Genomic DNA, 25,189 nt, shown 5'->3' with positions numbered 1-25,189 from the left:
ATTTTTGCCACAACTTTTAAAAAAATTATTATTATTTACTTTATTTGAAATTATAAAGTTAACAGTCAGTCATTCCAGTTCAGTTTGTACAGTAGACATACAGGGCAAATAAGAGTAACAATAAGCAGTATGTGGAAAATAAGATGGGTAAATAGATAAAGGAAATTAAAAAGTTATAAAGTTACAATTTATAAAGCCCAGCTTTTAAAGCTTGTTCCCACTGCCCCCAAGTGGTCAACAACACACAACAGGTTTAATGGACACTTGAAGCATTTGAATAGCCCCCAAAGCAACTTGAACTCACTGGAAAACATCATGAGGTTGAGGAAAGACATGAAGCAGAATTCATAAGGATGCAGGAAAAGAAAAGTGCTCAAAGAATCCAATTATACTTACATAGGCCTTCTTAATAATGAGAGTGGTTGCTGTGGGCCTACTGTGTTGAAATGAGGTGGACTAGAAAAAGGACTACTTAGATAAGTCTTGCTGTGTGTTCTTACTGTGTTATTTTATGTGAGCCACATAAAAGAGAACCACGGGTGAAAAATATCACTGTGTTACCTAGGCAATCCTCAATCAAAATCACCATACAGCTTGTTTTATAAGAAATAAACATTTTTCACAATGAGGTAAGTTGACTACCCTGTCCACGAATATTCTTTATATCTTCCTCTTTATGTTATCCAGTGCAACCTGTGCCTTTATGCTATGTTATGCTAATCCCTGTTGATCATTTTAATATAGCTAGTAATTTACAAAGCTCTTATGTATGTATTGGCCCTGTATGTATGGCTGGCAACCCAATATATATATATATATATGTATATATATATATATATATATATATATATATATATATATATATATATATATATATATATATATATATATATATATATATATATATATATGGATCAGCCGGTCACAAATACACAAATACACGTACACTAGAACACTAGATGGCGCCATTAGCCCTTAAATCTGAGCAGTGGTGCCGTATGAATTTTATGGTGACGCCCACTCAGCGACGAGTACCGGCTTCCTCTTTCTCACAATAACAACAGCTGGCCCCAGTTAAAGATGGCCGCCGCAACCGTGGCGGGGCTCGATGCCCACAGGATGGAGGAAAAGAAGTTGGAGTACTTCTCCTCCATCAACTCCATGGCAAAGAAAATAATGCAGGAGAGGGAGAAAATCAAAGCCAAGCACGGTTCGTCCTGGGAGAAAATGACGCCGCAAGAGCAGGACAACGCCATCGACAACTGGATGATGGATCCTCATATCCGAGCCCGATACGCTATGCACAGAGTTGAGCGTGAAGAAGTGGTCTGTTACCCTAAAATGCTCATTCAAACGGGTCAGAAGATAGTTCACTTCGGAGAAGAGGTACTTAAAAGACATTAGAGTTTGGATTTTGTGTGTTTAAGGTGTGTTTTAGGGCGAGTATAGCACGCTAACAAGAAAAGCCTGCTAACGAGAGCCACGTAGCCTCGAAAATATGTTGGTAAACGTCACTGTGGCGAGACGGCTGGCGACAAATATGGTGTTGTGTCATTGTATAATGAATAGAAATATTTAACAGTGAAACATTGTATATTTTAAAGGGTTTAAAATGACATTGGCTTTATTTTTATATATGGTAAGAGCCACTGTATTTATGCGAGTTTCATTATTAATGTAATCGTTGATTTGTAAAAGATAAATGCAGAAAAAAAGTAGAGTTTGCAAAGACAGTTCACCTTTTATGGGCTTTAAATACTTGTAACTAATAACATATTTACTGTTTTATAATAGTAAGCATCAAAACATACACATCAGTTCACAGCAACACTTTTTTTTAAATGATATCAAGGCTGCTATGAGCAGATTTTGACAAGTGTTTAACTCCTATAAAGAAAAACTGGCAGGTAGGAAGTATCAGTTGTTGCCTTTTAACCGATAAACCAGTGTATCAAAAGGAAGTCTTACAATAGACAAGGTATTTGTTGGTGCTAGATTATAGAAAATACACACATCATATGTTACTTTAGCCACCTAACCTAGTATAAATACCCTTAAATGCGGGCAGTGAGCACAATGACTGTGTAAGCTGAAACTAATCACAGCATGTGTTTCTGTGTTTAGGATATCACCTGGCAGGATGAGCATTCTGCCCCTTTTTCATGGGAAACAAAGGTAAAAATAAATTAACAGGAATGTCTATGTTTTCTGGATACATAAAGTATATCCTCCCTTACATGTCATTCGCATCTTTCAGAGTCAGATGGATTTCAGCTTGACATCAGGCCCTGTAGACCAGGGGATCTCATCATCCTCCCAGTCTGACTCAAAAGCAGCGAAGGTTACTCATTCCGGTCAGATTAGCAAGAGTGCAGCAGGAACAAAGGTATGATGGGGCCTCATGTTTGAAGCAGAGATTCAGCATGCACATTTGGAAGGGAAGTGTTTGCTGTTGTAATAGGACTGTAAAATGAGTGAAAATTTTGCAGTAGTCGAGCATAAAGTGGATGTGGTGATGTTTGTTTAATTTTGTGTAAAAATGGCATAAATGTTAACTGTATATTTTTTGGTACTTCTTACGGTTAATGCCTAACTATTGTGTGATTTTATTTATTTATTTATTTTTTCTTTCAGAGAACAATTGCTTGTTGTAGCCACAAAAAAAGTTTTCAGTTACATTTCTTTCTGAAAAACCTTCACCTTTGCTCTTTGTAGAACTCCTAAAATAGGTTTTAGGAATTTTACCCGACAAGCCTCGCTTCACAGTATATTAAGAATACAGGACTGTGTGCATAACTGTTTCTGTGTGGTTGGGAAGGTGTCGGTCAGCGAGGGCCGGAGACCAGAAGAGGAGTCATCTTTCTGGAAGATCAGTGCTGAGAGGTCCAGGCTGGAGGGTGAGCAAGCTGACTTCCAGTCCCTGACCCCCAGCCAAATCAAGTCCATAGAGAAAGGAGAGAAACTTCTCCCATCCTACCTCCGACAGGTACGCACGTAAAAATACCATCACATCCCATTTACTGATTACAATCTGAAGGTTGGAAAAAAAGTTATGGATGATGCCGAATTCTCAGGCAAAAACATTTGTTATGATCTGTAACGCTTCTGATAAATAACAGATGGAAAGTTCCAGCCTTAACATGTGTTATCAGACTGTCTTAAAATAGAACCTAGCCTGAAACTGCAATATCTGGCATCAGTGACGCCTCCACGAGTAGAAGCAGATGGCAAATGTAAACAAGCTACAGTTTAAAAAGGAAAGAAAAGAAAATGTAAAATTGATGCCAGGTTTGTCTCTGAACGTTATCCTTCTATGCTGCTTTCTTTACATTTTCCCACAGGATAGCTCTGTCAGCCCCAAGGAGCCTGAAACTGCAGAGCACCATGCTCCAGCTCCCACTAGGTCCACCAAGCATAGAGCACCCAAGCCTCCTGCGCCACCACCTCCTATCCCCACCGCTGTCAGCGCAACTCCAGCATCCATCTCCATTTCTCCAAACCCGCCCCCACCTATTAGCGTCCCATCTACAAATGCAGGCTGGGAGAGATCTCAGAGCACCCTGCCATCCGTCAGCAACACGGTCGATGAAATGTTCGCCTCCAACCTGGTGTCCAAGCCTTCAAATGTCTCGAAGGAGAAAGAGAAGGAGGAAGAGGGCTCAGCCAATATTGACGTCAGCCCCACCTTTACCCAGGTAAGTTCCGTTTTCAGAGACTGCAAGTACTAAGTACATTTGAATTAAGCATTTGCTTTGGATTTTATTAAACACTAGCTAAAGTTAAAACTAAAAGGCCCAGCTCTTTGAAGTACCTGCTGCTTGATTTTAAGGTGACCGGGCATGAGATATGCTTTAAAAAGGTCATACCGTATCTGTTTATCCCAGTATTTACAGGCCCATGATAATATTGGTTCTTGACCTGGTCCAGGCTTTCTAAAGGTCGGGTTTACATGTATAGTTTAGAAAACTTTTGTTAAAAAAAACGTAATTTCAAAAAATGGTTGTTATGTTTTTAGTTTTGCTTCATTGTTGTTTGTACTGACACAGAGAGACTAACATAAGTTTTACATTAAAGGGAGGACTCAGTGTTATTGATAAGGATGAAACCTGATATTGGATATTAACAGCAAACCTTGACATTTTGTGTCATAACGTTGGAGCTGAGAGTTAACATGTAGTTGCTACATTTTCATTTTGTTGGTGTTGGACATAGTGGCTAAAGTCTATTACTGATCCATGTTTTTGTATTAAGGCTTCAGACTGATGTGTTACAGGATCAACGCAGATGCCACATAATGACAGTGTATGACTTATTCTGCCAAGAGACATCACTGGTCTTTCAAACCTGGCCTTTCTCCAACACAACCACCTTTGTTTCCTTTGTAACAGAAGACTAATATGTTATTTATGGTCTTGTGTTGGAACCTAATCACATAGGACTTTAGCTGCATGACAATGCAGTTTGCAAAAAAGCCAAAATTGCAAAGCCCAGTGACAGTAATGAAGCGTGCAGGTAGAATACTGAATGGCTTGAACAGGACGGAGATGATTAAAAAATGTGATAGACAAACTGTCACAAACTGGCTTAATTACATGAGGCAAACCCAAACCCTAAAGAGGGCTGACGCTATGTGCAATCAAAGAAAGAGTCCCAAGCTTTAATAGCCCATGTGAGGTCCATGTCACCTGACAAGCCTCCCGTGTCAGCCAGTCTTTAGCAAGAGTAGGACAGTGGGAGGGGCATTACCAAGCAAGGTCTTTGTCTTTTATGACGTCTTCGGTGGTAGCCCAATAATAGCTCAAACGCAGTCTGTACAGTGTCTTCTGCCTCACTGCTATTTATCAGGATCTCTCTGTTTCTCTCCTTTCAGTTTAATACAAGCAACAGCATCCTGAAGACCGGATTCGACTTCCTAGACAACTGGTAAACCACAGCAGGACCCAGTCACTGCTCTGGATGAGTCATCCTCATCATAACTTTAAAGAAGGACCACACTACCATGACCACAGACATCCACGTCTAGATTTAGGAGACACCATTTTTTTAAAAAATAACCACATTATGTTCTTGTAATCATCTTCAGTGGGTAGTTTAGACATTATCTCACTGCTCCTTTCCTGGTGGATTTTTTCTCCCCGCTCCTTTCTCAGAATAGGATAGAGTCCCTAGAATTGCCAAACATTTCCACATTTTCCACTTGATATGAAGTCTGTTGGAAATCCACTCAGAGAAAAATTGAAATCAATAAGTTTATCGATCTGATGTACACGCCGGTCACATAATCCTGCTGCATACAGTAACCTGATGATTCTGTTGTGAACATGCACAGTTGATTTCACACGTAGCTCCTAGACACGAGTCTATCAAATGAACAGTTTTATTTGTCAACATGGAACAAAACACTAAACCCATATCCAGGTTTAAGTTAATATTTTTGTTATTCTTTATTGCTCATGTTCTTTTTATTTATGCTTATATATTCCTGTAAACCTAAGAAATTTAGAGTAGTGCGTGATGTTGCAGTCCTGACCCACACAGTGCAATTACTACAGTAAAAATCTTGGGATTTTACCGTTACATCTCTTATTACTGCAGAATGTATTTAAAGCTTTTATACATACATAGAAATAGATGGTTGGTTTAAATGTAGCTAAATAGAAACCACAGCATTGTTCTGTTTGGTATTTGGAAAAAAACACACAGGAGGGAAGAACTGGGAAGTGCTCAGACTTAGTTATGGAAAAGTCATGGGCTGTATGTCTGGGCTGCTATGGGAACCAGTTACAGATGTCCTGCATGGATTCAGCTACTTGGCAACACTTTCACCCCTCCAAACTTTCACCTTTGACCTCAAAATAACGCTGAACAAAACTAGTGTGCATAGTGTGAAATGATTCACACTCAACTATTGTGTCGTAGGTAAATGGGCAGGCTTATAGTGTTTGGTGGCACTTGTGTCAGATCTACATGTAATGCTTAGTACATGGTTTTCTATATTTATCTGCTCATTGTATCTTCTGTTACACACGTGCATCACATTCATGCATTTTGGGGTCACAGTTTGGAAGGAAATAAACAAATTGTACTTAAACCTGGCTCTTATCTTTTTCATTCTATCTACCACATTCCTTTCTAATGGCTCCATGAGACCCAAAAATAATATTTTCCTCAAATAGTAAAGACCATGATGATAAAAGTTTCCTTGTGGAGGAAAAGGAAGGAGTCACTGCAGTAGCTTATGGTAGTAAAAACCTACAACAGAAAAAGTGGTGAAAAAGAACTCGATGATTCTCCATCTATGATTCCTAATCCATCATGTCATTAGGGAGGAGAGAGAAGGGTGCTGCAGTTGAAGGAAGTTTTGTGCTGCTCTGATAAAACGTCTCATCAGCCCCGTTCAGAATCATTAGACCTAAATCTACCATCTCCCTCCGGGGTGCAAAGCAACCACAATGCAGTGTGTATTTTAGGAAAGGAAGAGCGGTATTCTGTTTCATGCATTATGTATGTAGTGAAGGGCTGGTGTAGGCATAGCTACTCAGCTCTCTCGCACTGAGGTAAAGTAAGATTTGTCAGTGTTGCTAGGGTTTGATGGACCTAAATTGTTGTTTTTTTTTTAACTTAAGTAAAGTCTGTACAGCAAATGTAAAGCTGCTTTCCTATTTTAGTCCATTGGTCATCTAAAGCTTCATTAAGGCATATTTGTATAGATTTAAAAAATCTTTATATTAAGTGAACAGGCTGTTAGCAATTTTATTGTGTCCAGGCAAAAAAGCATGGTTATTATAGTTTACTTAAAATAAACTAATATTAGATGAGAAAAAGCCCCTGGTCCCCCTGGCTCTGTTGGGCCTCCTCCGGTGCATGGAGGGCCCTCGGGTCTTTGGACCTGGGGCTCTGTCTGCCCTGGCGTAGCCAGCTGCTGGTGGAGCCTGCAGGCTCGTTGTTGCAGCCCCTTGTGGCTTCTGCACAGTGGCTGCTAGGTGACCCCCATCCGGAACACTCTTCAGCCCTTTTCTAGGTAGGTGGCACGATTGCTCCTGAGATGGTCCTCATTGGGCTCTTGTGCTCTGGGGGGCCTCTGGATATCTTGGGCCCATGTCTCCTCCATGCCTACTTCATGACCTGGAAGGCAGGGCTATGGCTCCCCATACCCACAATTAAATACTTACATGGAGAAACTTTAGGAACATAACTGCGCTCACACACAGGTGTACAAACAGGTACTTACAGACACACATTATCTTGGTTGGCTGCTGCCTCTAAACATACAATCCTAATCAAAAGTTTAAGAGCCCTTGAAAAATGGCCAGAAATTATGTTTTGCATGATTGGATCTTAACAAGGTTCCAAGTAGAGCTTCGACATGCAACAAAAAGAAATGGGAGTGAGACAAAAGATTTTTGTTGAGCATGCAATTTATTGAAAACAACGCTTAAACTGAAACAGGCTGTTTTACAGCTGATCAAAAGTTCTGAACATGAACTCAGTAACAAGTAGTTCCACTGTTATTGCTGATGCGAGCATTTCCATAAAGTGAGTGGAAACATTTCACCAACTGGTGAAGACGGCTGCACAAAGGGCATCTACTGTCTGCAACTGTTGTCCATTTTTGTGAACTTGTTGTTGTGTTGTTTTTTTCTCTCTCTCAGCAGGTGATCTATATTTCTCTTCTCCTCTATTTCCCCCCACGATCCTTCACAATCTTCCCAACCTTTCGTTCTCTTTCCTGTCCTCCGGTCCTGTCCATTCTGACTGCAATAACTCTTGAAATAAATAAATAATAATAATAATAATGTTAATGATAAAGGTAGAATGAAATATGACAAACAAGTGGACCAGTATAGCAAAAGCCGTACAATCTACTTGGGAAAATAAATCTGTTGGGCATTTTTTTTTTGGCTTTCGGGCAATAATTCTGATTGCTAACAGTGCCAGACAGGACAGACCAAAAAGTAAATAAATAAAATAAAATAAAAACTAAACAGAAACAAGCAAAACCACTCTGGATATGAATTGAAACTAAACTTAACTCAATTAAACAATAATTTAAAAAAAACTAGTTAGAAAATACAGAACTATAACAATTTTGCAAGAAAGCTGATAAAATCCATCCATCCACCTTCTACTCATTATCCAGCTTTGAGTCATGGGAGAAGCCATATGAACACAGAGGCCCAGATTTCCCTTACTCCAGCCACCTCTCCTCTCAGCTGAGAGATATGATCTCTCCAGTCATGGGTCTGCTTACTGGTAGGACATGTCCAAAACATCTTGCCTTGGAGGCTTCCAGGAGGCATCCCAGTGAGATGCCTGAACGACCTCAGTTGTTGAATAGTATCTGAAATATACTACTATCCAAAAATAGTATCTGAAACTTTGAACTGTCAGACCAAACCACGACAAACTGGTGGTTTGAATCCACCAGTCGGCTGGGACCTTTTTGTGGAGTCTGCATGTTGTCGATGTGCCTGTGTGGGTTCTGTCTGAGAACTCAGAAATTTCTCCCATGATCCAAAGCCAGGCATGTTTGATTGATTGGTGACTCTAAACAGGAGAAGTCAGGGATCAAACCACCAATCTTCCAAATGGTAGGTAACACTCTCTACCACACGTGCAGAGCCAGAGATATTTTGCTTTTGCTTCGTCCTCCTAGTCAAAATTTGGCACCAGAATTACCCAGAATGCAGCTCGGCATCTAGCAGAGTTGAGCAAAACTGGGGAACATTCAGTCCCACTGAGTCAGGTGAAATCACTTGAGGCAGTTCAGTCTTTGCTCACTTGAGGCAGTTCAGTCTTTGCTCAGCTCCCTGTGCAGTCATAAAAAAAGCTGTATAAGCAGTAGTCGGCTACTCCCACAGACTTGTTAGCAGATTTCAATCTGCACTTTTATGTTATCCATAATTAGACTACAATGAATGACTGAAGAACTAATTATTATTAAATGGTCAGAGTCGACTCATAACTATCTTATATTGCCCATTTATCACATTATGTATTATGAGTGCTTGTGGACACTCTGGACTGAGGCACCTCTGTCCAGTCCGGCTGCCTCACTGAAGCACCACCCAGTGCTTCCAGACCCTGAATGGCTGCTTTGTGTCCAGGAAATGTTTGTGTGAAGATGTATTTTTTCATCAAAAATCTGGGTGAATGAAAATCATTGAATGGTATTAAAGTTGCAACGAAAACAGAAACAGGACTCTTGTTGTGTAACAGTTTGTTACCTTATGTCTCGCAGACTAATAAAGCAGCCAGCTCTACGGAAGTTATTCAGTAACTATACAACCAAAGGTCATCTCTGCAGAGCCAAAAGAAATCTGATAGTGACGGATAGTTACTGTTAGTGTTGTTCCTGACTGATGTTTTTTCCCTCCCCAGTCAGACATGACAGGGTTAGGTGGAAATTTGACTGAGTCATCCAGATATTTTACTGCTGATATACTCCATGATAAGTGAGCAATGTTTGCATTTCAGTCCTATTCTGCAGAACTGTTACTACAGAGGATTATTTTGGTGTTTTTGTTTGGTTTTTGAGAATATAGTAAAAACTTTTTAGTGACAATTTCCTCAAGACCAAGTGTGTGCTTCAAAATCCTCCACGAGGCAAAAGGAAGACATTTTTCTAATGATGCATTTGAATACAGTTGTGTTTTATTCACTGTTTCTATAAACCAGCGATAAGGAACCATGAGGTCAAAGCAAGGATTTTCTTGCTCACATTTATTTTTCCAGACCATTGCTCCACTCAAAACTGAGGTCTGGAAACATGTCTGGAATCAGTTGTTTTACTGAAACAGCTGTGCATGTGCAGCTGTCCTGCCTACTCAGACCCAACTGTCCCTCACAGTCCCCGTCTGAGCTCCACCCAGTCTCCACATCGCAGAGCCTTTCCTCATTCGCTTCCCTGGAAATTCTGCTGGATTCTTGTGGCATTTTAACTGGCATACCTCGTGCTGCAGGCCCAAACACACATGGACACACACATGGCCACTTACATAAGCTTTCTCTTCAGTGGCAGGTTCGTCATTATGTCACAATTTCCTAAACAAATTCACAAAATTATATTTCTATTACCGCCAATGTATTTAATTATACTAGAAAACTGACCAACTTTTATATTATACACATTTAGCCAAATTCATAAAAGGGCTGTTTGTGTAGATATGATATATAGTATGACTTACAAACTGTAAAACCCTTAGCTAAAAATAGTTAAGTCCATAAGAATTTTAAATGTGATACCATGATATCACTAAATCATGAAAACAGGTCTCAAATCAAGCACTCAAGACGTTATGTAAGATTTTAAGCTTTAATTCAAGATGTTTGGCAAAAATCTTCCATTAGCTGTTTAATAGTTGCAACCATTTTTATGCATAGTCCCCTATTTTCAGAAGCTCAAAATTAATTGGCAGGTGATGTCTGTTCTCTCATTATTTCTAATTAAAAAAATTAAGGAGATAAAAGATCTGAAGTTTATTCCAAGTGCTGATCTAGCATGTGGTGGCTTTCCAGTGGACCACTGTATTTGAGGTCCAAAGAGATGTCGAAGTAAGTGAAGGAGGCCATCATTAGGCTCACAAATCCAAATAAACCCAATGAGGGCATAGCAGGAACTTTAGGAGTGGCCTAATCAAAAGTCTGATACGTCCTTAAAAGAAGGAATGCAGTGGCCAGCTCAGCAACAACAAAAGGCCTGAAAGACCACAGAAGACAATTAAAGAATTCTTTGCTTAGTCAAGAAATTCCCTTCACATTATCTAACCAAGTCAGGAACACTTTTGGATGAGCTCAGAATATTATTGTCCAAGTCTACAATGAAGGGATGCCTTCGAGAATAAAAATACAAATTTACAACAAGGTGTAATCTGTCGATACAACTCAAGAACAAGAAGGCCAGGTTAAACTTTGTCAGAAAACATCTAACAGAGGCTGCACAGGTGTGGAAAATGTCTTTGGATCAATGAAACGAAGAAAAAGTTGTACCAGAATGATAACAGAAAAGCAACAGGTCAGGATCTGAAGCATACCGCATTATCTGTCAAATATGGTGGTTATGTCATGTTCAAACATGACTGCCAGTGGAACCGGATCACTAGTGTTTGTAGGTGACTGCTTGAAGTTCGTCTGTCCATCCGTCCGTCCATCCATTCATCCATCCAGCTCAGGGTTGCAGGGGGGCCTTGGAGGTTATCCCAGCTGTCATATGGGAAAACCTGGGGTACACACGGGGCAAGTTGCCAGCCTATCACAGAGCCGCTGATAGAAGCAGCTGGGACTATAAGTGTTTGGGCCGATACGCTGCTCTGATTCAAAAAATGCTGCAAAACTGACCAAAAGCATCTTGCAAAAGCAACCCAAGAGTTTAAGTCAAAGAAAAGGGGTATTCATCAATTACTTTTTTATTATTAGTCAAGTCACCTGATCTCAGCCCCATAAAGCACAGTTCAGTTGCAAAATACAGAAAGACCCACAAATGAGCAGCAGCTGAAGGAGGCTGCAGTAAAGTCCTAGCAGAGCATCTCAAGGAAGGAAATGCAGCATTTGGGTAGTTGGTAGCTCAATTATTAGTATAGTCTGCAACCAGTTTCTTCCGTTAATATGGAATTTCAGTCACTCAACAGTTTTGGGGCTCTATTTGTGTTTCTTTATGCTCCAAATGCTTTCAGTGCGTGACAAGTTTGGACAGCGGACATAACAGTTTTCATGATCTTTCCTGATATTTCATTTTCTGCATTAATGGAACTTCTGAACAGATGCAGAGCTCCCGTGACACGAGCATGCCGACAGCCTCACAAATGCTCGATTTCAAACTGTGCGCCTCATCTTCAGTCCAAAGACAAGTGGTTTTCAGAAATGTTCCCATGCCAAGGATTTCTACTCCAGAATCATTTCTGGTTTTGATGCAGCTTTGCACGAGAGCCTGAACATCATGAACATTCAGTTTCGGTTTCTGCCCTACACCCATCTCTCTTTTTATATGTGAGATAATCCACCAGATGTTTGGTTTTACAGTGTTCTTTCATCCCCATCCTAACTTTCATTTCACAAATGTGTTATTTGTGTTTGTAGATTTAAAAAAATTGGTTTTCAAATGATTGCATTCTGTTTTTATTTACATTTTCAAGGACTGAAATAAAATGCCCATTTTTTTGCTGGCCAATCAAACATTTCTTGCACACTAACTCAGGGACAGGAAAGTCGGAAAGAAGGAGTTACTGAAAAGACAGGAAGAATGAAGCTTTTATTTTAACCTAATTCAATCATAAACTTTGGATGATCCCATATATTTGTTGTTAGTTTGAGTATGTTATAAAAGCCCTGGTAAATCCTCAAATACATTAATGCAAAGCTGGTAACAAAGCTGTTCTCGGTTCGTGAACTGTTTACGTTTTAGACATACTGTACATGTTTTCCACCGGACAGAGACCTGTAAATCCACAGTGTGCACACAAAGAGTGGAAATGGGAGGTAGTAGGAAAAACAAAGAGCTTTCCTTTGTTTGAAAGGAGTTCTTGTTCTGAAGGAGGACAGAAGAGCGGGCAGCAGGCAGGCAACAGGGGCTTTATTTTGACTTTCCTGTTTGATACCTGTGATTTCCCCCCCCCCCCCCCCCCCCCTTTTAAAGAGGGCTGTACACCAGCTCCCATTCACACATCTGAAGGGAGATTCCTACTGGCTTCCTACTGTAGGAGAGGAGTGAAGGAGAGAGAGAGAGAGAGAACCCAGACAGTGGAAGAAGAGAGACAGAGAGACTAGGAGGTACAGAAGGAGTTTTTGCTGCTGAAGGAAAAGCAGAGTTACTATGAAGCAGAAAATGGGACCGGCTGCGACCTCGCTCGCTCTGCTGTGTTTATGTTCTCTGGGAGTGTGTGTTCCTATGGGGACAGGCACCGCTGCACCAGCACAGGTCAGGACTTCATATGCTGTATGTGCTCTTTCTATTAGAGGCTGCTCTCACTGTCGTGCATTTTCTTAACTGTGATCTGCCATGCCTGTTTGTTAGGTTGAGACTCTGATCCCTTTCATATGTAGTAAATGTATATGAGTGACTGTGAGTGTTTCAGTGAATTAGGCAATTAAGACACACTAAAGCATATTTTTTTGTTTTCTTTCTTTATCTTTATGTAAGAATAAAGTGGAAAACGTGATGCAATCTGTGTTGATTTATCTACTGTAAGTTATGATGTAATGGAAAGGACATGTGAAGAACTGATGATGACACACCCAGAGAAGCAGATCAACCAGACAGGTTTTTCTTTCATTGGACTTGTCTGTATGTGTGTTTGACTTCAAAATATAGCACCCCTCTCCCTCCACTATGCCATAAGCCACTGAAGGAACGTGCTGATACTTGTAAATATATTGCTGTTGTCGATCAAAGTCTACACCATGTGCCTTCCAGTTAAGATATTCAACTTTTAACATTTTTATCCACTGAGCTCTTAAATCGAAAAATAAAGCGATAAACTTGGTTGAGCTCCTCTGTGTTCTATAATTGTAATAGGAGTAAAATTCTTGGCCTGACTTGATATTGATTGCTTCTGCTTTCTGCTATAAGGAAAATATGAATGTAAAACAGCTCCAGATGTGTCTAAACTGGAATTTGGATACAACCCTAATAAGTTTGTTTTGGGAAGAAAAGGAAGTTGGGTTTGGTTTTACTTTAACCACTAAAGCCAAGACACTAAACACACTTACATGTGATGGATTGGGAGTTTTATGTGTGTGTGTGTGTTCCATCAGGCGTATGAACCAGAGGTGAAGAGGACAAGAGGCGATGTTCCCGATATTCTACCGGAACCTGAAGCAGAGCCAACCAGCCCAGTATCGGACTTTGAGAACTCATACAACTATGTCTGTATGTTATTTTAGAAATGTTGAAATTTGTGTTGGTTTTGGTCATACGAGTCAGAAATCTGTGATGTCACTCACCATCATGATAACTTTAAGCCTCATCTCAGCGAGGTATCTCCCTCAAGAGTTGATAGAGAGAAAAAAGAGATAAAAAGAAAAGAAACTCTAGGGGTGGGTGGGGAACCCAAATAGAAAATAGAAAATAAAAAGAGTACAGAGATAAGTTATGCTGACCACGTTGGTTGGTAGGGTGCATCCACAGACTGATGGCCGTATCATTGGACTTTCTTGACAGGCTGATTAAGGGCTTTTCTGTTTTGTTTCTGGAGTAAGAAGTGTCCAGATTTTGGAAAGTCACATATCTGTATGCCGGTAGCCTTCCTTTGTGTGTTCTCTTTCTTAAACAAAATAAAATATCATACTGTGCTCTCACTTCCAATCTACTCTGGCCCACAGTATCCAGACTGGCCGGTATGGACCAAGCCATCCACAAGCTGAATGTCGGTCACTACACTCTGGATGTTAAAGTCAGCCAGTTGATGGATCGTCTCTCCAGGATGGATGGTAAGACTGGTGATGGTGTTGATGAAACTGAAGAGTAGGGGTATTAATGCTGTACCATGTGAGCTTTTATTTTCGATTTAGATCTAATGGGAACAAAGCCTTTCGCTGTACCTACTTTTATGTTCCCCTCTTTCTCTTGCTCCTCATCACTCAAATGGCAGCTAAAGTCGGTGAGCTGGAGGACAGCATCCAGGAGGTCTATCAACACAGCAAGAACAACCGCAAGGAGATCGGAAGACTCGAAGGTACATGTGTCAGGGTTCCTGGGTCATCGACCCAGTGCTTTCAGTTTTGTTCATGTTCAGTTTATTTTGTCACTGCCTGTTTCACTTCCTGTTCGTTCCTGTGTCAGCTCGTCTCGTGCCACTAGCCAGATTATGTTCAGCTGTGTACTCACCGGTCTCTCATTATCATCCTCATCAGTCTGTGTATTTAAGTCTTCTGTTTCTACTCGTTCTTTGTCGTGTCATTGAGGTTATGTTGTTGTTTCCGCCTGTGTTCGGTCAGCCAGTCAGTCAGTCCGTCCTTCATTCATTCAGTCAGTCGTCCAGCCAGCCAGCCATGTCCTCCCTCTGTTCTGTGTGTTCACTCCATCGACAATAAATCACCCAGCTTCACCTACCTGCGAGTCCTGCGTTTGGGTTCCTTCTTCCTCGCCTCAGCAACCCCTGACAACATGTGTATCATTTTTCCTTAGATCTACTTCAAGCATCCCATCCTGCACTGTGGCATTTTAAAATAGACTAAATATAGTATAAATATAGATTTCTATTTTATGTTTTGTAGCGTTAAATTATTTGTTAAACTATCAGTAATGAGAAAATAGTGAGAAAAACATATATAAAATACACCTAAAAATTTCATTGGAGGATAAATACTAATTAACAGGGGTAATAAAATCTGAAGACCAGAGAAGGACAGTGGATACGTGCAAAAAAAAGGGAAGGTTGAATGGCAACATGGACACATGATGCAACATGCAGGAACTAACATATCAACTGTTCAGTAATATGCAAATAAACCTGTTTGTATCAACAAGGTGTGTTGAAATTTTACAGCATTTCTGTCAACTCTGAGCAAAATTAAAGGGTACGTGAGGTGCACTCATGCCTTTAAAGTAAAAATCGTGCTGATGGCTCAGCACTTCAGGCATCAACCAAGTAGCTGTAATAACAAGAGGCGTGACATTGGTTTGGTTTGGTTTTGGGACTTGATCCTCTTAAAAAAACAAAAAAAAACAAAAGAGGAAGATCAATCAGTTCTCAAACCTGAAATCAAACCAGCGTTTCAAAGAGAGAACTGTCACCACTATTTCCCGCACTCCTCTGGCTTGTTTTAGCATGTTTTTATTCAGGCTATGAATCTATTTTGATTCACTCTTCTGGTTGCATGGTAACCATTTTCTTTGGAAAATAAACCCACATATGCTCCCTGTTCAGACCAACCAGCAGACAAAAACATTTGCATAAAGCTGAAAAATTCAGCAAACACAGATTCCCTTAAGAGACGGTAGAGACCAAAATTCAGCTAAAAATGGAGATAACAGAGCCATGCTAATTTCTCCCGGCTAACATGTTTTCAACAATGACTTTGTAAGGTTACGAAATGGTAACAAATTGTTCGACTGCTTTCAAAAGAAAGCATGTTTTTGTATGTGTTTTTTTTCTGTTTTGTTTCCTCAACCAGAAGTGATCATATTTTGACAACACGATAGCATGCTACATTAGCAGCTAATGTTAGCAAGCTGCATCTTTAGATTGTGGATAGCTGTTTTAAAAATGATCTAAAAAGTACCACAAATAGCCAAGAGGTTTAGTTTATTTACTCACAACCACTCAAAGCAGCCATGCACCTAATAGTCCATAACTTCAAGATATACCACAATTTTAAAAAATTAATAAATGAATAAACTTAGTCTTCCATGCAGTTACAATGAAGGGGAAGATTAGCCATAGAGACCAAAACCATGCATGTTACATGTTTATTTCTATTGGAGTCCGCTTCAAGTGGCCAATTCAGAAACTTGTGCTAAATGTCTGAAAACGCACCAGTCTTGTTTTTTCTCTGCTTCAAAGGTTGCGAGAAGGGACAGCGGATTGGATACAAGTGTTACCTGGTGTACAACAGCCTGGAAGATTATGCCGGAGCATCCAGGAAGTGCATAGAACGTGGTGGACGCATGGCAATGCCCCGTGATCGAAAGGAGCAAGAGGCCCTGGCTGACTACGTAAAGAACTTCTTCCACCCTGGAAACTGGCCGGTCTGGCTGGGAGTCAACGACCTCCGCTCTGAGGGCTTGTACCTCTTTGACGATGGAACTCGGGTCACGTACTTCCAGTGGCGTAAGCACTTCCTGTCCAGCCAGCCAGATGGAGGGAGGCGAGAGAATTGCGTGGCGATGTCGTCAGATGATGGCGACTGGTGGGACCACTACTGCGATCGAACCATGAACTATATGTGCGAATTTGATGACAGGGTGGCTCTTTAAAAGGATCCTTTTCCAAGCAGCCTCTCTTTATGACATTAAACACCAGCAGCTCATTAGAAAACAAAGCCCATTTCAATTTTCTAATAATTTATTTTCATTTAAAACTTTGTAGCTTTGTTTAAGTAGATTCTTGCTGAATGGAAATACTTTATAGTATTTAAACGTTTTTTTCTATTTCTATACAAGATGTGTACTGATTTAATAAGGCTTTATCAGACTTATGAATATTACATTATTCATGCAGCAGCAGTAATATGAGTTAAAGCCAGTCTGGACTCTGCTGTCCAGACTGGAATTCCATGGAATTCTAAATATTTGTCAAGTTTCCAAAAAAGAGAAAAATGGAACGCTGGAGTTTTTCTTTCAGGATCAGCACATACTGAACTTGAAGGGATGAATCAGTGTGTACTCTGGCTAAAGTGGAATTAAGCAGCATTTCTATGTTTCATGCTGAAGATGTTTTAACAAAGTCTAGTGCTGGGTGTGACTTCTGTTATTGCAGTCCCACCCCGAACCCTCTTTTACTTCCTTAAAATGACACATCACTGTGTGCAAATGTATCCTGAACCAGAGTCCATGCATAAAGAGAAAATAGAAAAGTAGTGTAGATAAAAGCCTGGATGTTTTTTTAAAAAAATCTTTACTAAAGGTTGATTATAGTTTGTTCAACATGTTCAACAGGTAAAAGGGAGATTTGCTTCACTCGTAAGGCGTGGTGCTTTTCATTTTTTTTAAAATAGTACTACTAAATCAGTGGACTAAAATGAGTTGAGCCTTATCTTGGTAGTGATTTTATCATCAAACTACTCATGGATCATAGATAATATGTTATAAAAATGTTTTTGCAGTAGTGTCATATCACTGTCTGATTTGTGGGTAATGATGTAATTCAAACTGTGTTACCTTTCACTGTCACTTGAGGTCACTAAAATCCAAACCTGTTAAATGCACCTTTAAAAGGTAAAATTTCTGAAACAAATCATCAGTCTTTGTTAATTTTAAATAATACAAATATATTGTTAAATTCTGTTTTAATTAAATCCACTACTTGATTTAAAATGCTGCATCGTCACGCTAACACAACACAGAAGAGCAGATGTCTCTGCCTCGCGCTGGAACATCAGTCGCACCCCTTCATGATGTCATGAGTGTAAGGTGTGACGTCATGAACGCGAGCCAAAGAGCTGCGCTTGCTGTGAGGAGTCAGCGATGCGTTTAGCGACTTGTACCCCTGAGGCTGTGTTTGAATGAATTTCACAGCTTCTGCTTGTGAGCAGAGTTAGTGGACTGTCCTGCGGAGTCCACGGTCTGCAAGACGTCTTCCACGGTCGGCCTGTCCAGAGGGTTTTTAGATGGATGAGAGAGAAGTACCTTCCCTGCACTGTCCAGCAAAAAGTCACCTCCTAGCTGAAAAGACAAACACACATTATTCAATTATCACCACTCCTGAAGTTAAATCTGTAAAATTTGAAGGTCAGTCTGACTTTTTACGGTGGTTGTGGTAGTCCTGTGTGTTATGGAGTATTTAAAATTAATTTTCTAAAACAAAAGAGTCACCTGGGGATTTAAAGTAGCAATAATGTAAAAATAATGAACATGCTGCTCCATAAAATACCGCCTATATAAATAAATAACTGTTTAATCAGTAAAGTTGCATTAAAAGGACAATATGAATGTGTCACTGCCCCCAAGTGGTATAAAAACATATTGCAGTTTTAAACTGAACCCTGTGGAGTCCCATAAATAGCCCCTAATTACTTTTTCCTTTAAAGGAACCCCGACTGTTTCAGCTTAAACATTATAGTTTGTACTATACATGCCCTCTTCTTCCAAAGGACAAAACACAATAAATATGTTATTGTTTTCTGTGCAAATTATGACCTGCATTTATTCTGTCTGCATGTCTCACCTGATACATTTAACTGACCAAAAGACCTCCCAGGTGCTTCTGGTTTTAACCGACGACTAAGCAGTAGTAGTTGCTCTTATATAGTTTGTGAAAAGTGCTTTAAGAAACAGAAAATATTCTTCTGGTGTTCTGCAAGACAGGATTTTTCGCTGCCTTCCCAACCCTGATCACGGAGGTTTCGTGTTCTCTAAAAGGCTGATGCAGCTACACAGACAGATATAGACACGAGCCTGTAATTAGGGCCACATACAAAACCAAGAACATGAAAATGACCTGAAGCAGAGAAGGACTTAATGATGGCACTGGATGTTTATCTCTAAAGTTATTGTTAGAAAAGAATCTGATCCATATCCTGACTTCTACAAACCGACACTCTCACCACCTCACCTCTGTCATCGTTTTAATTTTCACTTTTAAAGTAAAGTGTCCTCAGTTACATCATGGTCAGGTTTGAATAGAAGAAGCTGGAAAGAGCAGATTTATCTACCAAAGCAGTTAGATAGACTTCAACCAAAGAGACATCTACAGTGCTTTTGTTCAGTTTAATCATAAGCTGTCTCCATATAAGGTGGCTGAGTGCATCTGAGGGTGTTAGGGCTTTTTTTTTTCATTTTATTTCTATGCACACTGTTAATTATAATGTTCAACGTTGATCTTATGCATACAAGATAAAAAAATATTAATCTCGCAGGACTTCAAGGACTCACCTTGGATTTTAATTTTGCTAATATCCAAGGGATAGAAGAAGGATGCGAGATACTCATGCATGTAAATCCATCCTTGGATAGATTTCTAGGATTTCTTCAATGTGTCATCACAAGAGTCTGGTCAAAGGCTTTCACAGACTTGCGCATTCTTACCTGGTAGATGTCTTCCAGCAGACGATGGGGGAAATCTGGGAAGTCTATGTTTGCAACTACGTATTCTGAGTATTGTAGCAGGCAGCCAAACTTCATCACCTTGGCGTAGGATGAGCCAAGGCCAAAACTTCTGTACACCTGTGCCAGAAAAGAGACATTTAAGAACACATGCGGTTTATACAGTCAGTAGCATGCATCAGCGTCGCATTTTTTGCGACTGAGGATTGCTTGTGTGGCATGTGGAAAATGTTCTGTTTTCATATTTGGTTGTTTCCACTTGACTACAGCTAACATCTGGTGGTTGACTTTTCAGAATAAATGGTTTGGAGGCTGAGGTCGCTGGGCTTTTATGACACATCATCAAACAGCTGCTAAATCCTCCGGGTCCCTCGGTTTGTTTGTACTGAGTCACAGCCAAATCTACTTTCTATAAATTACAGTGGCCTATTTAGATTTTATGCACCTCCCGACCAGCGCTGAATATAAATATAAAATGTAGTAAAATATGCAGACGGACTGACTGTTTTTATTTGAATTTGTTTTAAAGCAGAAGATTCCATCGTCAAATAATTAAAGTTACAGTTTTTGAATCAGATGATCAGAGCGGGGGGGGGGGGGGGGGGGGGGGGATTCTTAACCTTTCTCTGTGGATCCAGCAGAATGTCAAAGGTACATCCAGTCTGCTCCAACCACAGCTGAGCGCCCTCGACGCTGCCAAAAGAAACTACCAAGACCCGCACTGACCGAGCCTCCAGCAGAGCCTGCGGGATGGCACAATGTTAATTACTGATAAACACTGTTTACACATTTAAACAGTTTCAAACCAGTTTTGGCTGCAAGATAAAGTGAAGACAGTCACTATGGAAAAACATCTTAGAATCTTTTGTAGACAGAATGAAGCGGTAAAAGGGGTATTTCAGCACAATGCTATGAGCTGTCTTGCTAAGAAAAGATAGACGTTTGTGGCTTCATTGGGATCTCAGTGCTTGCAGCAAAGATTTCTTCCCTGTAAACTAAGTGCTTATAAAAAAATGCAGTAATAAAAAGATGTGAAATATTATGAGCGAACTTGGGTCGTGGGTGTTTTTCCTTCCCACTGTCGCCATGTGCTTGCTCACAGGGCGGGGGTAATCAGAGTAATCCTCTGATTACTGGGGTTTTCTCTGTATTATTATTTTAGAGTCTCTACCTTACAATAAAAAAGACCTTGAGCTGACTGTTGTTTTTCTGTGATGTTTTTAACCCCCGATATCACAAACTGGCCTTCATGAATTTAAATCTTAATCTTGGCTTTCTCTGTTCTGATCCGAACAATTAATTTGTGGATTACTAAATGACTAAATTAGTAATTCAATTTCCAATTCTGTCTTCATAAAAAAGTTTTTGTTTTTTGAGTGCCTGTAGTTTTTCAGTGTTGGAGTTCAATCAGTATGGCGATGGTTTTTTCTAGTGGAATAAGAATAAAGGTACGCTGACCTGATTGGCCTTCAGCTCGGTCACGTGGTCTCGTCACAGCAGTCATCCAAAATGTCTGAGGAGAACCAGCAGCAGGTTCTGACCCTGACCCAGGTACTGACTGAGAGTCACACTCCTTCAAATACAACACAAGACAATGAACAAACACATCTCTGGTTTTCATGGAACAAAAAAACCTACATGGTCTTCCCAGGTTGGTCAGTTAAGAAACAACACACATCACCTCAAACCAGCTGATGCTCTGAACTGGTTTTTGCTGGTGCACCACAAACCAGGCCTGGTTTGCAAACTTACCTTCCACTTCTTCCATCGGTGAATAGAGTTTCTGGGCTCAGACTGTCGGCCGTCTTTCCTCCAGACAGCTGCACATCTGTTGTCTGCAGATCTTTGTCCACACTCTCCAGGAAAGAGTCCCACTCTTTCTGCAAGCACAAACACACACAAAGAAATAGACAGTTTAAAGTGTTCAAAAGGAACTGGCCATGGGTTTAGTTTAAACTCATTTCAACCAGATAAGCTTAATTTTAAGTTTGTGTAGCTCAAAAATAAATAAATAAGGATAATATAACAATAAGAAGAAATAACAGTTGCACTTGTACAGACCTCCAGCTGCTGAAGCTCTTGCACCTGCTCTCTCACTGCTGCATGGCTGGAAAAACACACAAGTTTGGTGATGGAGCTTCAGTCAACACCACCGTCGTTCATCCAAGATCTATCAGTCAGCATCATAACAGCACTGAGTGCAGCTGAGCTAATACTGCGTGTTTTATACATGATGCTCTAAGGAGTTACAATTCAGTGCAAAAGACTTAAATTGCTCCTAATTTTTTTTATATTTTGCTAGGAAAATGTCTAAATGGGTGCATCAGTCTATTGAAATATAAGCAAATGTATGAGCAAAAACAGAGTTTTTACAATTTTAATTAGCTTGAAAATCGATCTGTGATATGATCATCTTTTTTCTTCACACAGCCTGAATTCTCTTAGAATTTCTTTAAGCTGTGTTATTTTGGGCATTTTTCAGATTCCTATAAAGATGTAACAAAGTGCCTAAAGATACTATTTATTTATTTATTTTACTAAGTTCTCTACTGTGTGTAGACACAACAATGGTTCATCTGTTATGTACCTTTTTATGATTGAATGATTTATAGATCAGAGTTAAATTGCTTAAACATACTTCTGAAACTGGTCAGGTGCAACAACTGGACTAAAAATGAGAGAAAATGAAGAAGAAAATGTCTAAAGAAAAAACATTACAGGAGAGTCTGGCTGCTTTAACCTCCTAAGACCTGAACTCTTCCACGACATGCATTTTTAATTTCTCTTTGATATTTGGGCATATTGGGGCCCGATGGATGTAAAAACAAAGAATTACCAGATTTTTTTTTTTTACCTGATTTTTTGTTTCTGAGAAAAATGAGAGCCACATATGAGGATATTCGTTTAAAATTTCGATAGAACAGTAGCAGTATAATGTCCTTATAAGTGGATAAGCAAAATTTTGGTCTAAATAACCCAAAATATGATGTCCACATGTGTGGACGCCAGGTCCTGGGACAAGGGTCCCCAATCCCAGTCCGCGAGGGCCAGTGTCCCTGCAGGTTTTAGATCTCACCCTGGATCAACACACCTGAATCACATGAATAGTTCATTACCAGGCCTCTGGAGAACTTCAAGACATGTTGAGAAGGTAATTTCCATTTAAATCAGCTGTGATGGATCAAGGACACATCTAAAACCTGCAGGGACACCGGCCCTCGTGGACTGGGACTGGGGACCCCTGTCCTAGGAGGTTACAGCAGAATATAAACATGAGGGGTTGCTCAAGACTGTAGGTTGCAGAATACAGCAGTTTCCCAAAGGGCCAGACTTTTCAACATTAATAAAAATGAAGCAACATACACTTACTGACACGTCTTGGGTCTGCAGATGGATTTATCTTAAAGTAAATAAGAGCTATTCTTTTCTCCAGCTGTTTTTATTCGAGATCACTTGTAGGTGATTTATGTTACATGATGTAAATGTTGTAAACTAGTAAAGCAGTAACTTCAGCTTGGTATGTGGCTAAATGCTGTTAAAGATTTATTTGGCAACCATAGCTGTGAAGAGCCTTTCGTCATTTGCGGTTTGTGAAGTAGAAGCTGACTTAATAATAAAAAAGAGAGAAGAAGAGTTTCATCATCTGTGTTTTCTCTCAGTTGTTCCACAATGTATTGGGATTATCACGGTCTCCCTCATACGTTTTCCTCAATAAACATCATTTCATTAAATTTATTTAATATGGCATAATGGTGTCATTGAATTCAAATGCTAGAAGAAATAAGAATAGGAAAATCTTACATCACCCACACAAAATATAAATGGCATTTTATTTCAGCTTGCTATTTAAACATACTTACTGATAAGACTTCTGCCAAACAGCCTCCGCTTCACATTTCTTTTTAACTTCAATGCTGCTCAACAGATTGAACGGTTATTATTTTTCTCATAAGGACACAGAGAAATGTGCTTCTTTAAGCGTCTACAGCCAAATCCTACCTGCTGTAGAATCTAGCTCCAGCTGTGATCAGGCCGAATAAAGTGGTGATTTTATGTGGGACAAAATTCTCCAAAGAGTCTGCATGAGAACAAAGGGCCACAGTTACAGGGTCAAGCTGTTTGTGCAATGTCATTGTGTTAGGCAATAGGCATGACGGGGATTACATTACACCACCTTCATGCCAGCAGGCCCCTTTAATCCAGTAACAAGGCTTTAACAAAGCTCCAGAAGCCAAGTTATAAAATATTCAATAGGAAACCCAGACTTCATTCAAATTCCTTGCATTTTTATACTCTTAAGGTTAGGGACTGTTAAAAAGCAGTTAGTCAACAAAGATAAAGCATCATCTTATCATAAAAAAATCTGTTCTTCAATTCGGCAGACAAACATAGACATAATTATTGTCCTGTTTTTGTTTTTGTTTTTTTGTGTGTGGTTTTACTTCTTTGTAAAACAGCCATAACACACACACAGGGTTATTACCCAGTAATAAAGTTTCCATAAAAAAAAAAGTTAAATGATAATTTGCATATTTTATATGCCGAATTACAAAAGAGGCAGAACAAAATTTTAACAAAGCATAAAAATACATTTCTAGGAAGTTTTTAGATATTCTGGTAGCAACACACATTAAAGTGTGAAAAGTTTTCAACAGGGTTTGCGACTAGGATCAGCCCTACCTGCTGCCTCCTCCTTGGCGTTCTGCAGGAGAACTTTGCCCATGTTTACCAGCAGAGTGAGACCATCTGTTAAGATCTCTGACACGGCCACATCCTCTGCCATGATCACCACATCAGCCCACAGCCACTCTGACAACTAATCTGTAGTCACCTGCACTATAGTGCAGCGATGCTATGCAAACTACATCATCCATGTGACAAAATCACGTGGGTCTGACTCTGAAAACCTTTATGCAGCACCTAGTGGTGAGCAGGGAGACTTGCAAGAGAAAGTAATTTCTGAATTACCTGAATTTCTCTTTCTACTCAGCTGTGCAACAAAACTAAACATTAACTGCAGATGAATTTGATCTGCTCTTCAGTTCTATACACAAACATACTTAATCACCGGCTCATTTGTTGTTCTTACAAACATCTTCCTTCTTATCAGCCAGTCAATCAGCCACATTAAGCTCCAACAGTCAGTGGAGGTGTATTCAGTTGGGCACTTTCAGCATCAATTATGAATGCTGTCTGTGCTGGGCATACAGTAAAGAGTGTTTACTGTCAGACCTTTGAGGTTCTGACATTTGCAGCTGACAGTCAGTGATAGTGATGAAATCCTTAGATGACACCGGCTTAGTTAATAAGCAGCTTTTTAGGGGGCAACATGGCAAAGGGTAAACAGTAATCTTACTAGTTTAGATGGTTCAAATGTGATTGAAGGTAAACAGACATGATGGACCTAACAATAGATTTTGACAATGATGAGGGTCTGAAATGACTCTTAATGCACGACACTGCAGGAGCCTCAGTGCAAAAACAGAGTTT

The 25,189-nt window shown here is 39.9% G+C and overlaps 3 protein-coding genes across 3 annotated transcripts; 2 read left to right on the top strand and 1 right to left on the bottom strand.

Annotated features, from left to right (window-relative positions):
• Positions 1-1,056: 1,056 nt before the first annotated feature.
• c15h1orf198 (chromosome 15 C1orf198 homolog) lies at positions 1,057-6,091 on the top strand. Its single transcript, XM_006805658.3, has 6 exons — positions 1,057-1,386; positions 2,125-2,175; positions 2,258-2,386; positions 2,819-2,986; positions 3,342-3,695; positions 4,871-6,091. Exons 1-6 carry the CDS (start codon positions 1,081-1,083, stop codon positions 4,925-4,927), a joined length of 1,065 nt encoding a protein of 354 aa, XP_006805721.2. The 5' UTR covers positions 1,057-1,080; the 3' UTR covers positions 4,928-6,091.
• A 6,658-nt stretch (positions 6,092-12,749) lies between these two features.
• Positions 12,750-17,755, top strand: clec11a (C-type lectin domain containing 11A). The gene is made up of 5 exons (XM_006805659.3): positions 12,750-12,913; positions 13,750-13,864; positions 14,317-14,424; positions 14,586-14,669; positions 16,500-17,755. The coding sequence occupies exons 1-5, from the start codon at positions 12,809-12,811 to the stop codon at positions 16,910-16,912; spliced, it is 825 nt and encodes a 274-aa protein (XP_006805722.3). The 5' UTR covers positions 12,750-12,808; the 3' UTR covers positions 16,913-17,755.
• Positions 16,310-24,517, bottom strand: selenol (selenoprotein L). The gene is made up of 9 exons (XM_087852036.1): positions 24,380-24,517; positions 23,699-23,777; positions 23,560-23,613; positions 21,761-21,806; positions 21,452-21,579; positions 21,158-21,272; positions 20,320-20,442; positions 19,682-19,819; positions 16,310-18,319 (listed from the first exon to the last, which is right to left on the bottom strand). The coding sequence occupies exons 1-9, from the start codon at positions 24,480-24,482 to the stop codon at positions 18,167-18,169; spliced, it is 939 nt and encodes a 312-aa protein (XP_087708162.1). The 5' UTR covers positions 24,483-24,517; the 3' UTR covers positions 16,310-18,166.
• Positions 24,518-25,189: the final 672 nt, after the last annotated feature.

This window comes from Neolamprologus brichardi, chromosome 15 (assembly GCF_056152115.1).
Source record: "Neolamprologus brichardi isolate AB-2024 chromosome 15, ASM5615211v1, whole genome shotgun sequence".
NCBI classification, from domain to species: domain Eukaryota; kingdom Metazoa; phylum Chordata; class Actinopteri; order Cichliformes; family Cichlidae; genus Neolamprologus; species Neolamprologus brichardi.
This window is presented reverse-complemented; position numbering and strand designations above follow the sequence as displayed.